The sequence below is a fragment of the Electrophorus electricus genome, chromosome 11 (assembly GCF_013358815.1).
Source record: "Electrophorus electricus isolate fEleEle1 chromosome 11, fEleEle1.pri, whole genome shotgun sequence".
In the NCBI taxonomy this organism is placed as follows: domain Eukaryota; kingdom Metazoa; phylum Chordata; class Actinopteri; order Gymnotiformes; family Gymnotidae; genus Electrophorus; species Electrophorus electricus.
Window position 1 is genome coordinate 5,484,009 of NC_049545.1, and position 17,149 is coordinate 5,501,157.

At 40.0% G+C, this 17,149-nt stretch overlaps 2 protein-coding genes across 2 annotated transcripts; one reads left to right on the top strand and one right to left on the bottom strand.

Annotated features, from left to right (window-relative positions):
• Positions 1 to 556: 556 nt before the first annotated feature.
• On the bottom strand, positions 557 to 8,231 carry mcmbp (minichromosome maintenance complex binding protein). The gene is made up of 16 exons (XM_027022599.2): positions 8,061 to 8,231; positions 7,593 to 7,678; positions 7,131 to 7,271; positions 6,874 to 6,915; positions 6,587 to 6,679; positions 6,303 to 6,426; positions 5,968 to 6,122; positions 5,180 to 5,277; positions 4,901 to 5,067; positions 4,688 to 4,811; positions 4,012 to 4,129; positions 3,731 to 3,896; positions 2,397 to 2,530; positions 1,571 to 1,735; positions 1,087 to 1,175; positions 557 to 995 (listed from the first exon to the last, which is right to left on the bottom strand). The coding sequence occupies exons 1-16, from the start codon at positions 8,116 to 8,118 to the stop codon at positions 869 to 871; spliced, it is 1,887 nt and encodes a 628-aa protein (XP_026878400.2). The 5' UTR covers positions 8,119 to 8,231; the 3' UTR covers positions 557 to 868.
• Positions 8,232 to 9,664: 1,433 nt separating this feature from the next.
• sec23ip (SEC23 interacting protein) lies at positions 9,665 to 17,147 on the top strand. Its single transcript, XM_027022600.2, has 18 exons — positions 9,665 to 9,882; positions 10,297 to 10,799; positions 11,137 to 11,344; positions 11,468 to 11,661; positions 11,902 to 11,991; positions 12,128 to 12,248; positions 12,623 to 12,712; positions 12,932 to 13,073; positions 13,284 to 13,492; positions 13,839 to 13,936; positions 14,139 to 14,306; positions 14,419 to 14,514; positions 14,612 to 14,785; positions 15,052 to 15,207; positions 15,609 to 15,711; positions 16,122 to 16,307; positions 16,459 to 16,624; positions 16,716 to 17,147. The coding sequence occupies exons 1-18, from the start codon at positions 9,753 to 9,755 to the stop codon at positions 16,795 to 16,797; spliced, it is 2,916 nt and encodes a 971-aa protein (XP_026878401.2). The 5' UTR covers positions 9,665 to 9,752; the 3' UTR covers positions 16,798 to 17,147.
• The last annotated feature ends 2 nt before the right edge of the window (positions 17,148 to 17,149 follow it).

Here is a 17,149-nt window from a genome sequence, read left to right on the forward strand (position 1 = left end):
TTACCTGAGAAAATGAATTAGGAGTTTTATGAAAGCATAAAAGTTGCCAGGCACGAGGACCCCAGGAGTGAAATTGGGAACCACTGTCAAATTCCAGTACCACTGCATTAAGAATTTAGGTGCCTAAAGCAGAAGGCAGAGGGGAATGCCAAAGCAGGATGCATACATGTATAGCATATTGAAGAAATTCTGAACATACTGTAGAGGTCAGATTACATGTAGTTGAATAACTCATATCCTAGATAACATATTACAAGAAGTGTGATCTTGCAAGTTCAGACACAGAACTGAGCACCACAGGGTTTGAGGGTAGTCTTCACGCAGCTGCAACACAGAGGTGCCATATAAAACTTGTGTCTGAAAACGAGTGGGCTCTTCCTCAGCAGAGCGTGCCTCACGCCACCAGACTGAACTGCAGTGCATTCCAGGCATTCAGCTGCTGGGTGAGAAGTGCAGTGCTCACCCTGCCAAGCACAGGAAGTCTGAGCCAGCAGGAGGAAGGTGATCATGCTGACGTGCTTGGGATGCAGAAGGCACTTTATAAAAACAAGCAGCATAAAAAGTTTCACAGATATCAACTTTAATTTTTATTCACCAAGATGCTGAACTAGGATGTTAACTTTTAACAGTAAGAGTGTTATACATTAAGTATTTTACATATCAGTTTAAGTCTTCTGTACACGTGTTGAGATTTATCAAAAACATTTATTCAAACATACCAGTTTATTTCCTTTTCTTGGTCACACCTTTAAAATGGTAAAGTAAAAAAACCTCAGTGCTGTACAAAGACATTTAACAAGGAACCTGAATTATTATGCAGTTGACAAACTTGTAACTCTGAATGTATAATGTTCAAAAGTAGACTAGTTTAAGGCTCATTGCCATTCACACATTCCTGCTGCTGTGTCCGGCTAGTTCGCACCATCTCCAATTGCTTGGCTTTAATCCAACCATCTCTTGAAAGAGTTGTCTGTCCATAGCTTAAAGAAAGCAATCTGGAGGCCGAATGAACACCGGTTAGTAGTCATGCACTAAGGACTTTGAGTTAACAAGAGAAGACATGTACACTAAAGTAATCAAACCAACCTTGCAACTACCAGCATCCTGTGCAGATCCTCGGCAGAGATGCTCTGAGGGTTATCCTTGCGCATTTCAACAAAGTCCTCCTCCACTGCCTACAGAGGTTAGAGTGAACCAAAAAAAGGTCAACTTGGTGGGTTGTGCTGATGAACTGGGACAATGTAGCAAAAGAATCCTTTGTTCCATTTTGGCAATAAAATAAAGCCTACTCTAATGCCCACTCTCAATGTGTGACATCACATCAAGTGTGATCACATATTAGCTGTAAGTAAAAATAAATAAATAAAAAACAAAGAAAAATGCCCAAGTATATGGCCAACAGAAAGTCGATGGGGGAAATTACAGACTCATCGTATTAGCAAAAGCTTAAGTCACATCTGCTTTAAATGAGCAATATTAACCTTTTTGGGAAAAGCTTGAAGATAACAGACCCAGTCTGAAAACAAACAAACAACAAAAAAAAACCCACCCTAGAAGCACCCTTGCTGACCTTAGTGACCTGCTCGGAGATGCTATAGTCCAGCAAGCGAGCCACTGTGAGATATACCCGATACTTGTTGAGGTGGGATGGAAGTTGTGCTAGCTGGATGGCCTTGAGGTACTCCTCCACGTTGGGTGGGCTCACGGTGGGCCGCAAGTGCACCTGGCTGTCACACTGCACATGTAGAGGACAGATTACTGAGCTAAAACAAGCACAAGCAAATGACGTCCTTCACAGATCATGTGTCGAATGTGCCTTTGGGTTATGCAGAATTTCCCAGCTGTTTATTAGAAATGCTGGGTTAAATTATGGGAGAAGTACAGGAGCACAAAACAGTGACAAACTGGAGCCACATTTTGTTTACATACTAGGCTAAAAGCAAATTAGATCCACCTCAGAATAAATGGTCTTTTCGTAAACCGTGGTTCGTCAAGTCTACACTGCTTTCTTTGTCATTATATGGGTAGTCTGCCCTGGCCTTTTGCTCTCCTATGTCCCAGTTGCAGCCATGGTAACCCATGAGCCAACACACAGGAATAGCACAGCACATTCCACAGGCTGTCAGCATCAGTTCGAGGCTGCGGAGAGTGCCCAGGAGAGAACCTGACGAGACCTCCGTGGAGCGGAGCAGAAATAATCACGCCATCTCTTCAGCCACCCAAGGGAAAGAGGCAGTAGCGCGCATGCCGGCCTGAGAGCGGTGCCGAACCCAAACACACTGGCACCTGACGGATAATAAAGGGCCCTCTCCTTCCAAATTCACCCTCTGGCATCCAAAAGTGCCTGAATGCAGAAGTGTGCGACAAGGAGAAAGAAGTAGAGCTGCTGTCCTTACCGGGAGGAGCGAGCGGCCCTCGGACGCGATGAGCACGTTAATATTGCAGGGGAATTCCATCTGGTGGTAGCTGAAGTCATAATCAACCTTCTGCCAAGAGATCAAGTTTCCCAGTGCAGTAATGTTCCGCACGCCTACAACAAAAACACGTAGGGGTTCATGTAGCATACACAACACTTAGAGGAGGTACAGTATATGCTCACTGGCCTACTGATATAGCCTGCTGAACAATGACTGCCTAACTAAAGGTAGATTAAGATAGCATTAAGAGACATGCAAAGAAAGCCTGGAATTTACAAGGCATCCACAAGAAATGCTAACTATAGAAGGTAATTTTTTTTTAAATGGAGTTGCTTCCACTGTTGATGCTTAAAATATTAATACATGTGAGATTATACGGTTATATCTATGCACTAAGATACATACATTTATGTTTCACCCTGCCATACACTCGTTTGGTGATGCTTACATTCATCTTACCCCTTTTTATTTAATTATCTCTAGATTTTATGGGAATCAGATAATTGTTTAATTGACAGATCTGACTGCTACTACTTTATAAAGTTTTTTTTAAAAGTGTTATATACTAGTAGTAGCTTTATTTTGTAACACCACTTTACTTTTTGATGTAAAAAAAACCCCCAACAAAAATAGTTGTATATTAAAAACTGCATAAAAATATATTTGCATAACCTCAAGTTTCCCATACTGCTTCCACAGTTCTCAGTGTCATTAAAACCTTTAATGATAAAAGAAACATTTTTGTGCAAGACTGAGATGGCCATTTGTTCCAATCCAGGGATTTTCACACATTAAGGCAGTGGTGAGCAATTTTCTCAATTCTTCCTCCACCAGATTCACCAGCTAGTGAAGGAGTCCTCGCTTTCCTTCAACCCTCCACTCTCCATCCAATCCTTTCTCTAAAGCCGCTCAGTTCAAAGACCCACATGCTTACCACTTAACCCACCCTTCTATGTGCTGCATACAGGGTTGTCTGCATGCAGAGATGTTGCCTGACTAGTTATTCCGATCAGACTGTGAAGAGGTTTTTAGTTGCTGAATACAGAGCACAGGACAGTCACAGAATTTTATCTGATCTATTTAAGTAATAGCAGTCAGGATGTAATGGTGTTGCTTGAGCATTTAAAAACAGTTTAAACAAACAAACAAAAACAAACAAACAAACACCCATACCTCTGATAATCGAAGATTCTAGATGGAATTATGGAACGTAATTAGACAAATTATGGAGCTGAATTTTTAAACTCCTCCAATGCATCAGGAAATCTTACAGTGATTTAATTAGCATTAAAAGTATGACGCAGTGCTCCGACCTGTAGCGTCCAGTTGGCCTTGCTCAAGCTGCGTCTCGTCGAGAAACAGAGAAGTGTTGCTAGCCAGCTGGAGAATCCCACCCACCAGTCGGTTGGCTGTGTAGTCTTTCCTGGGCACCATTGGCAGGTTATTCATGTTGTGGAGACTCATGCACAGCCGGTATGACTAGGCAGACCACAACATAACAAAAGGGGAAACTTATTTCTGTGCTGGAGCTTTAATTTAGTCAGAGAACAAATACGCTGGCCATCCATGTATGAAATTATCCTGGAGCACTCACAGATGGCATAAGATGTTGGATGATCTGGCAGAGCTGTTCAGTGTATGAAGAGTTGTGTGGGCAGCCACTAATATTAAGGGTAAATTTGCCCAGGGGGAGAACATCTCGGCGGGCATACCTACATGGGTATATGAATTCCATATGAGGGTAGGAACCAGTTATTACAGACTTACCCATATTATTTACCCATCATGTTTGATATAAACAATCCTACACAGCATGAATGTGATACTTTTTCCTGAAGTCTATGCACTACAAAACTCATAAAACAAACATCCCCATATCTACTGCTTACTGAATGAATAAAAACTCATATCTACAGCAATTAAATCAATAACTAAAATTAATTTGCTGCAGCTAATGTCAATACTGTCAATAACTTCAATACTGACGCCTATGACTATTCTGAAAGCAGACCACTTTCGAAGTAAGTGAACTTGAAGTCAGACTTTGAGAAAGACAAGGACGAGAACGATGCAGCATAGACTTCACACGTAGTCACTGGTTTCTCACTCTCTAGTGTAGACAGCACGTATCTTCATCTCACGCCCGACTACACACCCTCCCATTCCCTGCTGCGTGAACATTTTCCAATAAAGAAAAACATGAAGGAGGATATTTTTTTGGGACCCAGTCATGAGGTGAGACAGTCCTGGGGGTGTTTTAATCCACTCACACGCTGGAGATGAGGTGGAGGATGAGATATTCTGCTGCCAGCGCGTCTCCCAGCAAGACGTGTGTGAGGTATGTGAGCAGCTCGCCTCTGACTGAGTTCAACTCACTCAGAAAACCGCTTAAAACTGAGGACACACACACACAAAGCAGCTGACTGATACATGTACACGTGTACTACAGCGAGCAGACCAGAACGCGAATTATGACATCTTACATGCTTTGTCCTCTGATATAGCAGAGGGCAGAAGTGGGTTGTTGTGCTGTAGGGGCTGGGCATACAGCACGTGCAGCCGAGGTACAAGAGATGCAGGTGGACTGTGGGCTCTCTGCTCCTCCGCAGTTTCCATGGTGTCTGTTGGATCCAACAGAGACGACACCTCCCTGGAAACAGGCAACTTCTTTCAGGGAACATCTCTTTTAAAGACATGAAAAGTGACAAGGTCTATAAATACAACTGTCCAAACAAACAAAGAAAAAAAACAAACAAACATACTTGTCATCAGCTATAAAGCTCAGTGCAGGGTCCACTGAGAGAACACCGAAGACCTCCAGCATATCATTGAGTCTGAAGCTGTCCCACTCCTCATACACCTGCCAGTGTTACAAAGATGGAGAATATAAATAGGGAACCAGTACTTCCCCAGCTCAACGGAAAAAGGCTCATCTGTCGGGCTGGAAAAAGGCTTTAGAATAAGTCTGTAATGATCTGAAACTGTTGTATTATATTCTGATTAGTGCTGTACATTATGAAAACAAACCAAACTACATTGCTACATCTAGAATGCTAATCTTGTGACTAATATACAATATATTTAAGAACACACTGGTAAATGCTTGCTGTGACATGGTAAAAGTCCTTGCATATAAAAATATCTGTTAGATTACATGAATGTCACATTACCCCCAAACACCCACAGAACACTCATACAGAATATCTGAGATCAGTCGGGATGTTCACAGTAAACCAAAAGATGCATTTTAGAGGGATAAAGGCAGATACCAGTACCTAATGTAGCTACTATATTAACTATATTAACTAACAGTATTAACTACTATAATACTAGTGCTGCCAAGTTTAACAGCAGCAATTAATAAATTGTTATGCTGTAGCTATTTAGATAAGTAGTGAAGCTCATTTTTGTTCCTGCATAGATACAGTTTAATGCCCAATCTTCATGAGAACTCTTGTGCAATCAGAAACCTCCACCAAAGTTGAAGAATACCTGATGACATCACATCTTTGTAATATAAAATAAAACAAATATAATAACTGTTACCTACTTTAACCAGGCAGGCTGGGCCCCTTTCTCCAGGCAGGGGAAAGTTGAGATCCAAGTTAGATGAACAGTGAGAAGATGAAGCGTTCTGACAGGGAGCTTCTGTCTCCAGCCGTTTTGAGTCCACGTTCCTACGGGGATCAGGTAGGTTCTGAGGTCCTATTAAGAGAAGAAGGGCATGTCAGCTCAGATGATGTCCTGATTTAAGACAAACTCTTGTTTCACATTTAGCCTATCCTAATGACAAATCAATGGAATATTCCAGAAACCTACCTTTCTAGACAATTATGGTCAAAATAAATGCACATTTGACATACAAACATAAAAATGTTCTATAACCTGAGCTTGATTCCTTCTGATGCGGCATGTCCATGTCGTCATCCTCTTCATAACTACGTTTGTGTCTGTGTGGGGTGTAGGATGTGGAAGGGACCACTCGTGCTTGACTTGAGCATGCATAACTGTTCTCAAGAGTTAAGGATTAACTTTCCAAAAGCAAATGACTTTTCATATAGCCATAAGGATTTAGGCATTATACAATACTTCCTCAATTTTAAAATAATGTAAGCACTATGCTCTGATAATTGTTCCAATGGTTGAGAGATTTTTCAACAAAAGGATATTTCCTTCACCCACTGAGATTCTCCTGGGATAGGGACACAATAGAACGTCTGTCTCTCTGATGTTACAATGTTCCTTGAGTTGAAATCCACCTGCTGGGATTTGACAAGCTCATTCTCATTATAATAATAATAATAATAATAATAATAATAATAAAAGACAAATGGCAAAATTGCAGTGTAATAATAATGACAATAATAATGTTACATTTATACAGCACATTTCTTGAACTAAAGAACACTTTAAAGATATATATCAGGGTTTGTTTGTTTTGTTTTTTTATACTCACCCCACAGTCAGTAACATCTTTATACTTTCCACATCTCAACTCCTGAAAATTGGACCCAAAGAGCAAAATGCAATGTTATTAAAGCAACCAATGTAATTTGTACTTAAACATTTTGACAACATATACCTTGATAAATTCAGCTGAAACTATTACTCTAAAAACAATCAACCTGCATTTTATGAACTCATCCAAAAGGTCTCATTTAAATAACTTTAATGCACAATTACAAAGCATAAATCATAACCACACTTGCTCACTTTTGAATTTGTTGAGGGATCAACTGTCTCATAAGCCCCCATGAAAAATTCTGGATCAAACATGTCCTGGACCATACACCGGAACTTCACCAGACTGTTGGGCTTCAAGTAGTGTAAGGGAACGTCATTTAGGGAGGGAACCTAAATATCATAAAATACACTAGTGACAACCAGACTACATACAAAATACCAAACATCTGACCACAAGGTGTGTTAAAGTAGCTACCTAGTCAAAACTGAGCACGCTTCAACATTATTATATAGCAGCACATATAAAAAGGTATGCAGAGTAAACGAACATTTGCTTGCAGATTGTCAAGAAAATAATAGGATGTTAACGAAAGCTCGCGCCAGACAGTAAAATGGCAAAATTGTAATTACGTCCATTTACCGCATGGTGGGCAGGAAATAATTGCCAACAAATAAAACCACACAAGAACCCAGGAAAAAAAAAACCATTACCCAGGATTTGGCGTCGTTTAGTTTCAGTTTCTCTTTGAAGTACTCCAGCACCTTTCTCTCCCATTCTGGACTCAACTTGCTCTGTGCTGTAGAGAAACACAACAGCTCGGTCACGTCACCAACTTCATCACCTTCTCGCAGTCTTTTTTTTTTTTTTGGGGGGGGGGGGGGTGTGTTTCAAACCTACAATGCTTTGGCTAGCTAAGATAGCTAAACTCACTTACTAAATATCTAATCTACAAGGCAGTTAGGTTAGTTAGCTAATCAGGAAACATACAGTACATCGAGCAATCGAGCAAAACTAGCCACTTAAACGGCTTAAATTAAATTAAATAAAGGCAGAAATAAGCAGATGGTTAGCTAGTGAACTAACTAGCCTAGCTAGCTAACCTAGGTAGCTAACCGTAGACTTCAGCCGACGCCAAGCATTACTATCAGCTAAATTAGTGTCGGACTCTTGCCTCTTACCAAAAATACCATCGACAACACCCAGTGGGTTGTTTATCCAATCTTCACTTGAAGGCATAGCTAGAGAGAGGCCTTGGAAATGTGAAAAGTAATTCAGTCGCACAAATAATGCAGTTCACAAGTACTTCGAGCAAGTTTTACAAACCCGAACTCTTCGCTCACGCCACACAATTCGTGGTGGCGGGAAAATTGCGTCATTAACACTAATCACGTGACACAAGGCGCAGGTTCGCTGACGCGTCTGGGCGAATATAAAAGTCCGGGGGTGCCCTGTGGAGGTTTATCCACAATTTATCCGCAATGTAACGTTCTAACGAAAGATTCTAGTATAATTAATATATCATAATGAATATTTTGTCCTGACGCATCAACCCAAAATGAGAAACGATATGACAATCCAGTTAATAAAATATCAAAACCTTTAGAAACATTGTCAGAAGTAATGGCCAGTTCTCATAATGTTGACTCAAGTGTCCTGCAGAAGTTCGTCTTGTGGGAATCTCTGTCCCCAGTCTTGAATTAAATTACATAATTAAACAAAGTTGCAGGCTCTAGCTAAAGTAATCAAGTCGTATTATCCCATTCTGAGCCGTGATTGCTGCTAATACAATCGATCTGTAAAAACTACGTTAACTTGAAATTCCTAAATAATTATGCACCATACAGTTGCACTTAAAAATACTTTTAGCTCAAAGTGTTAGGTACTGTATCTATGTAATTTTAGGAACGCAACAGTTATAACTCATCTGTAAGTAGAAACCAAGTTTATAATATATAGATTTTAGTTGCTAAGTTTAAAATAATGATACAACACAACTGAGTTATGTTAAAATTTGCTTTTAAAAATCTTTAAGCTAAACACCACAGCATGGATTGCATTTTGTGGTAGTTTATCGTAAACAATTTCAGCTCCCCCGTTTGACACAATGCATAGTGTTAACAGTAGAATACTATAAAGTGAAAAAAGATCCACAAAACACATTTGGCCTACCCTGTTTGTTCTCGTTTTATCACCTATTATTCGTGTTTATTATTGATTCATATAGTGCATTGCTTTAAATCGATTTCCCAAACATTTTTATTACCAAATATACTGTGATATTTCTCTGTTTTAAATATTAGATATACATAAGGGTATTTCATTATCACAATTGATGCAAAAAGGCTTTAAATGGTAATATATAACCGAATATTAACAATTTATCAGTTGATGCTTCTATAATTGATACTTTAATAATTATTCATTATTTTTCTGACTTTCGTATAATTCATAATTAAATAATGGAAGTGCATTTAAATATGCTATGTAAGAATCACAAATTAATATTAATATTTTGTTTCCTGATACCAGTCTTGGCATTAGGCCACTTGCAGAGACATTGCCCTTCATATTTCAGTAGAATAATGCTGTAACCGTCATAAATCTTTACAATATTTCAGATCTGGGTAAATTAGTCTGGTCTGAAACGTCGTCTTTATCGTGCGGATTATTCGAGTAGAGCTCTATGACGGGTAGATGGGCTTAAACAAGTGGGTGTCGGCCGACTTTGTGGCAGTAGATGATATGCATATTTGCATTTTGCACGCCGTGTGATGTTTTTCCTCGGCAATTACGGAAGCACTTGCTGAAATCTATTGCCCGTCGAATCCGGCTGCAGGAGCAAAGCCAGCTACGTGTAATATTGCCCGAAAATGGCCGAAAGGAAGACCAACGTACCCAGCTCCAGTGCAAATTTGCTGTTCTCCACGGCGCCGGAATTTAATTTTAACTTGCCATTTATTCCTGTCAGTCAAGCCACAGGCCCAGCAGTTTTATCCGGAGGTAGGTTACGAAACTTGTAAATCTTAACGAGCTGTAGGTAGCCAGTTTTCATTGATGCTAGTGAGCGCTTCCTAAGTGAGGGGATAGCTAGTTAGCGCGATGGCTAATCTATACCAAGTTAACGTTTCTGTTTGCTGTTATCTAGATAAATTAGACATTTCACACACATTACACGCTATTGGTGCAAGTGTCATTAAGTGTTTATGATGGGGCTGTTTTTTTTCCCGATTTTATAAAAAATATCAACAATTTTTTCTAATTGATCAAATCTGGATGTAATTTTTACAGCTAACATGACCGCAATCACACTTTTGCTTCTGTCTCCGTTCTTTGTTGTGTAGAGTCTTATTTAGTCTGGTAATGTTCAGTAATCACCGTAATTATTATGTACTTCACTTTTTTTCTCTCATGAAGATGATGGGAGTGAAGTTGGAGAAGAAGACAGCTTCCTTGGTCAGACCTCATCAACAGCTCCTCTGCCCTCAACATTTAGCTATTTTTCTGGTTCTACCAATAGTAGTGACCCATTTGCTTCAATAGGCTATCAGCCGAGCATGCCTCCCGTTCCTGCCGTCACTCCGTCCACGGTTTCTTCTCAAGTATCCAGTACTGCGAGTGTACCAAATCCTTCCGTTTCTTATGCGAACCCTACTCAGCAATATGCTAGTACAGTTTTCCAGAGTCCCATGCGTACCCACACTCCTCCCCCTAATGTGGCCACACCTCCACCTCCTCCAGGCCCCCAGCAAACCTTTAATCCATATCGTCACACAGCCACAAGTAGTAAAGCAAGTCCTTACCTTATGGCTCCTGAGCTACAACAGCAACCTCCTAGTCAGTCTGCACAGCATCTCAGCCCTTACTCTCAGCCTCCACCAGCGCCCACATTCCAGACCACACCTACAACATTTGCTAAGGTACGTTTTTCTATTGATGATTATGGGCTTTTAATGTTTTATGGATAAAAGCATGAAATCAAATGGAAATTAAGGCTGGCAAGTTTTTTCATGTCATTCTTTTCACATTCTTGGAATTCTGATTTACTGAAGTCAATACATTGAGCATGTCCTTGTAATCACTGTTCTGTCTGATTTAAAGTGTATATATTCTTTATTCAAACCTTTCTGAATGTGTTGGTGTGTATGGTGGTAGGGTGATGATAATGTGAGATTCCTGTTACACTAGAACTCATTTTCCTGACATCTTTACTGGACTATTTGCAGTGTGTTCAGATCTTGTTGTATCTCTCTCTAGCCTCACACTACACAGGCTCCACCACCACCTGCAGGATCCAGCATGTCTGGTCCTTTGGTTCCAGTCAATCCCATGGTGCAATACACTTATAATGTCTACGAGGCTATCCAGCCTCACTGGTTTTATTGTAAGCAAGTGGAGTCCAAAAATGTTTGGCTTCCCTTTAGTATAGTGGATTCCATTCAACTGGAAGAGACTTTCAATTCTGGTAAGCGGGAAACTACTGAGACATAGATCATATTCATGACATAGATCAGAGACTGAGTTCAAGAATTTCTTTACCTTGATTATAAGTTTCAAAAACTATTACTCTGCTTCCTGTGTTTTCCAGTTCAGCCAGACCCAGAGAATGTGGTAGTGTGTACAGACGGTGGGCGGTATGATGTGCAGCTATATGACCGCAGTAGAACTGCAGTGTACTGGGAGGAGGAACCGACTGAGGTGCGACGGTGTACCTGGTTCTACAAAGGTGACACAGACAGCCGCTTTATCCCCTATTCAGAGGAGTTCAGTGACAAACTAGAGGTATGTTTCAGTTCTGCACAGATTCCATCTTTCTGAGTTCACTGATTGGAATGGTTCACTGATTAGAATGGTTGTATTGCCATCACTGGTTATTCTTCTTTAAGAAGTTATCTGTACTCTGTCTTTACTCAGCATGACTGGCTAATTATGATGTTAGTTTGCTGTATAACAAGCTGTAGGTGAGTGTGTAAACACTCATAGTGTATGACACTATGTAACACTTTTTCTGATTTTTAACAGGCAGAATATAAAAAAGCAGTGACTACTAATCAGTGGCACCGCAGACTGGAATTTCCATCAGGGGAAACAATCGTCATGCACAATCCAAAGGTATACTGCTCACATCAGCTCTGCAAGCAGCTTAGTTTTATTATAATAGAAGAGTAAACATTTTGCGTCTTGCTGAAGTGTGCACTAAGAATGTCCTCTGTCTTGTTTATGTAAACTTAATTGATGCACCATCCAGGTGATAGTGCAGTTTCAGCCGTCAGCCATGCCTGATGAGTGGGGCACCACACAAGATGGTCAGACCCGGCCCAGAGTGGTAAAAAGGGGTGTGGATGATGACCACGATGAAGTCCCTGATGGTGAGTGGCCGCCTTAACCCTTGCCTACAGTTACCTTTTTAGAACTGTTGGTCTCATAAGGTTTTTAACTAAATAGTATTCAAAGATCCTGTGTGGTGTTGTAGGCCACCCTATTCTTTAAGATACTCATGGCTGCCAGTGACTGTGTTTGTGTGTTGTTGATCATTTGTTGTGGAACAAGTCCATTCTTTATAGGCCTGTTTTGTTAAAAAAATAGTCTAAATGCAACTTATGCTCTTTCACGTTATTCTGTGTTGTGTTGCATGCTAGGTTTGCGATGTTGCTGGCTTAGCTGCTGACATTTATTAAATAAAGTGTGCTGCTGTATGAGTGAAAATGTTCACTACACGTCTGAGGAATATCATAACCTCTAGGTGAGATGCCACAAGTGGACCATCTGGTGTTTATGGTGCATGGCATTGGCCCAGTCTGTGATCTACGATTCAGAAGCATGGTGGAATGTGGTAAGGCTAAAAGATTTTCTAAAACATCTTATTTTACTTCTGAATTTTTATTTGACTTCTAAACTCATCTCGCTGTCTGCTAAGGGTACCAATAATGTTTAGCTGCAATGAATATCAGACAGCGGCCTTGCTTGCCTTTACAGTCCACAGTCACAGTTTCAGACATAAGTATCTCATGTTATGTGAGTCTTTACCAAAACTGTGTGTTTGTCCTCCCAGTGGATGACTTCCGCAGTGTATCTCTGAAGTTGCTGCGGAGCCATTTTAAGAAGGCTCAGGATGAGCATGTTATCAGTCGTGTGGAGTTCCTGCCTGTTCATTGGCACACAGCCCTTCATGGGGATGCTACAGGAGTGGACAGGTTTGAGTTCTTTCTTCATAGGCATCATCGTGTACATTGCAGCACTATCATTAGACAGCATTTTAACCTTGTACAGTTGTCTGTTATTTTTAGTTTGTGGCTCCTGACTGAAAAATTGTTGTTTTAAAAAGTGAATAGCTGTACCCAGCCGACTGAAAACTGAACCCATTTGATTTATTTATTTATTTATTTATTTCCCCCCTTGTTTAGGCGCATAAAGAAAATCACTCTGCCCAGCACAGGCCGGCTACGGCATTTTACCAACGAAACCCTTTTGGATGTGCTTTTCTACAACAGCCCAACCTATTGTCAGACCATAATGGACACTGTGGCTTTTGAGATAAACCGGCTCTATGCATTGTTCATGCAGAGAAACCCAGACTTCAGAGGGGGTGTGTCAGTAGCTGGACACAGCTTAGGTAGGAAGATTCTATTCAGTTTGAGTAGCCAAGTCAAGGACAGTTTATGAATGTTCAAATTTTTTGTGATGAAGCCAAGCTTAAATATTTACAGCATTTATATGATGCTTTTATCCAAAGCAACTTACAATTATGACAGAGTACAACTTGAACAATTGAGGGTTAAAGGTCTTGCTCAGGAGCTCAACCTGGCAACCTTCCGATTACAAGTCAAGTGCCTTAACCACTGAGCTACCACTGCCCAGCTTAGTTGTTACTTTGGTAACTTTGCCTCTCTGAACATTTCCAAATTTGTTTGAAACAGCCTTTTCTGTTTTATTTTATTTTGTGTTTCTTCTGCTTTCAGGGTCTTTGATACTCTTTGATTTACTGTCTAATCAGAAGAGCTCCTCGTCTTCTTCTGAACTAACACCTAATGGAATTTCTCAACCTGAGGTGAAGCAGGTAAGTTTTGGATTATTAGACAGCTGCTCAGGATAGAACTCAGCATGTTAAAAAATACATTTTGGGTGCTCCAAGAGGTACCAGGAAAGGTGATCTCCATTTATTCTCAAAAAAGCATGGAAAAGGGGGAAAAAAAAAGAAAAGAATTTGTACTAGGACAAATAATATAAACTGAGAGTCCTGCGTTGTTATGGAGCTGCAGGTGAGTCCTTCAGTCTCTCAGAGCAGTGAGGGCCTTAGCCTGGCTACAACAAAGGAGGGAAAGGAGAAGACAGACAAGACTGCAGATCTCTCATCTGTTCTGGAGCAGTTGGGCCTGTCTGAGTACATTAGCACTTTCGAACAGGAGAAGATTGATGTTGAGTCTCTGGTAAGGGCAAGACTTCATTCTAACGTGCATAATGTTAGAGTAATGTTGTTCTAATATGTTTTCATATAGATTTGCTGATGCTGTACTGATTTGTCTCTGTCCCTCAACACAGCTTATGTGCACAGTGGATGATCTGAAGGAAATGGGTATTCCTTTAGGGCCACGCAAGAAGCTTGCCAAGTTTGTCAAAGAGAAGGCAGCAAAGCAGGCAACGCCTCAATTGTCTTAATAAATCGGCTGGTTTTGGTCAGCTTGCTGAACTGGTGCAACATATTAAATCTAATTGTGTCTGTTCACACTGTCAGGCTGCACAACAAACAATTCCAGTAAAAACTGTGGCTAAAGAGGAAAGGAAAGAGGTGTCAGCCCCTCAACATACTGGAGCAGTCACAGATGTTTCCAGAAGTAAAGTTCCAGTGGGCAGAACTATGTCCTCCATTCATGTGGATTATAATTGCTTTGAAATTGGAACTGGGCAGGTAAAGTTCCAGAATAGTCCATGTGTAATTATGATCAAAATTATGATTAGGGTATTCTGGCTGAGCTCCTTGTGATAATCTTTAAAAGGGATAATATTTTTTGTTGCCCTGTTACTAGCCAACTCAGCTGTTATAGAAATGCTCCTTTGACAGTTCAATTTCTAGTAATGTATTTGGAGGGGAAGTCTGCAAAATCTATTGTTGTACTTGGTTGGTTTTTGGTTTTCTCTCTTCTCCTGTGGGCTGCATCTAACATTCCTCTGTAGGTGTCTGTGGTGTATCATGCTCTGGACTTTGAGCTCGTGAATTTCTTCGCTTTTGGCTCTCCCGTTGGCATGTTTCTGACAGTGCGAGGTGTGGAGAAAATTGAGGAAAACTACCAGTTTCCCACCTGCAAGGGCTTCTTCAACATTTATCATCCAGTATGTTTTATTACATCTCACAAAACTGGGCAAATTATGAGCGTTCTTGCTTGCATGCATATTTGAACTATGAAATTAATTTGAATTTCATATTATCTGTTTGTGAAACTGATTTGATCATATGCTGCATATGATCTCTTATGTTCCTGGTAGGTGGTTTTGTGAGAGTTTTGACAAATCAAAAACACAATTTCAAGTTACCTCATGACAAATGCTGATTACTTGACTGCAGTAGTTACTGTATGCAGAAGTATGTTTTATCAGTGTCCTACTCGTAACAGTGTGTTGCCCTATTGTTTCTTTTGTTTGTCCAGGATTTTAGAAGTAATTCGGTTGTAATACAAATTGGATAACTAAAAGAAATCCAAGCTCAAACTTTCCTCATCATCTGCTTCTTGTAGCTGGATCCAGTAGCATACCGGATTGAACCCATGATCTTACCTGACATAGACTTGGAGCCTGTTCTGATTCCCCATCATAAAGGGAGGAAGAGGCTTCATCTTGGTATGTGTGGGACTATTTCTTATTGATTTCTTTTTTTTATAGCCTAGCTTTTCAGTCACAAGAAATTAATTTTATTTATTTATTGATTATAAAAGTATGATTTTGAATGCATTCATTTTAATCTAAAGAGTGTCTATTATTGACATAAGCAAATCATTTAAAGTTTTTAAATCAAGTTTTTTGTTCAGTGTTAGTTCTTCAGAGTACTTTCTATGAAGTGGTGATATTTTATTCACACACGTCCCTATACTTTAGCATTTTAGGAAGTTAGGTTGTCTGGTTGTGAGGTTGCCACAAGGTCACAAAGCAGGCAAAATATGTTGGAGATTTGCTTTCAGATGTATAAAAATGTTAATATTAAAAGAAATGAACCACCACTGACCATGCTGTGCCAACTGTATTGTGTTCAGAGTTAAAGGAGAGTCTCTCTAGGATGGGTTCTGATCTGAAGCAGGGTTTCATCAGCTCCCTAAAGAGCGCTTGGCAGACACTGAACGACTTTGCCCGTGCTCACACGTCCTCTATGCAACTGCATGAACAGCTGGCTATGGTGGCCAGTCATATCAAAGAGGAAGAGGAGAAGCAAAAGGACGAAGGTATGTGCTGCTGGATGTGACAGAACAATAATTTACGTTTTGTTTTTTTTTTTGTTTTTTTGTGGCTGATTCTTTCTTGCTGTTTTGGTGTAATTACCATTATGGAATTATGCTAATATCCTAAAGGTGTGCATGTCCTTGCACACTGCAGATAACCTAGTAGTGGAAGCACCTCCAGAGCTCCTGAAGGAGGAGGTGGCTCAGGTGAAGGTGGGCATGCTCAATGCAGGGAATCGCATTGACTATGTCCTTCAAGAGAAACCTATTGAAAGTTTCAATGAATACCTGTTTGCTCTCCAGAGCCATCTCTGTTACTGGTAAGTGGGATATAGCACAATGTACCTGTCAGTATTTCTGTAAGGAAGTATGAATTATGGTTTAATTTTTTTTTTTTTTTTCTGTTTTCAGGGAGTCCGAGGACACAGCTTTGCTCATCCTTAAAGAAATTTATAGAAGCATAAACATACATCCAGAGCAGACTGCACATTGATTGATATAATTTATAACAAAAACTCAAGCATACTTTACAAAAATCAGTTTGAATCCATTCCCCTCTCCAGAAGGGTCTGTCTTTGCCATTAACTCTTGTTTTTCTATTCTTGTAGTTTCTTGTATAAATATGAATACATAAGTATTATTACATGTCTTAAATTAAGAAATTAAGATTTAAATAGTGGATTTAAATACCACTATACAGTGCAAGAGTTGTGAGTTTTAGTGCTGCTGCTCAGACTTCATGAAACCTGGTATTAATAGAAACTAGTGCTTTAAATAATGACACAAGCCTGTTCCTTGTAACTGAGAGCAACAAGTTGCATAATAAAGTGATTTACTACCACCCG

Coding starts and splice junctions, on each gene's coding strand:
- sec23ip (XM_027022600.2), top strand. CDS start 9,753: ATGGCCGAAAGGAAGACCAACGTACCCAGCTCCAGTGCAAATTTGCTG. Junction 11,992..12,127: donor TCGTCATGCACAATCCAAAG/GTATACTGCTCA, acceptor TGCACCATCCAG/GTGATAGTGCAGTTTCAGCC. Junction 15,208..15,608: donor TCTTCAACATTTATCATCCA/GTATGTTTTATT, acceptor TGCTTCTTGTAG/CTGGATCCAGTAGCATACCG.
- mcmbp (XM_027022599.2), bottom strand. CDS start 8,118: ATGCCTTCAAGTGAAGATTGGATAAACAACCCACTGGGTGTTGTCGAT. Junction 3,897..4,011: donor TCCAACATCTTATGCCATCT/GTGAGTGCTCCA, acceptor TGGTCTGCCTAG/TCATACCGGCTGTGCATGAG. Junction 2,531..3,730: donor AGGCCAACTGGACGCTACAG/GTCGGAGCACTG, acceptor TTTTTGTTGTAG/GCGTGCGGAACATTACTGCA.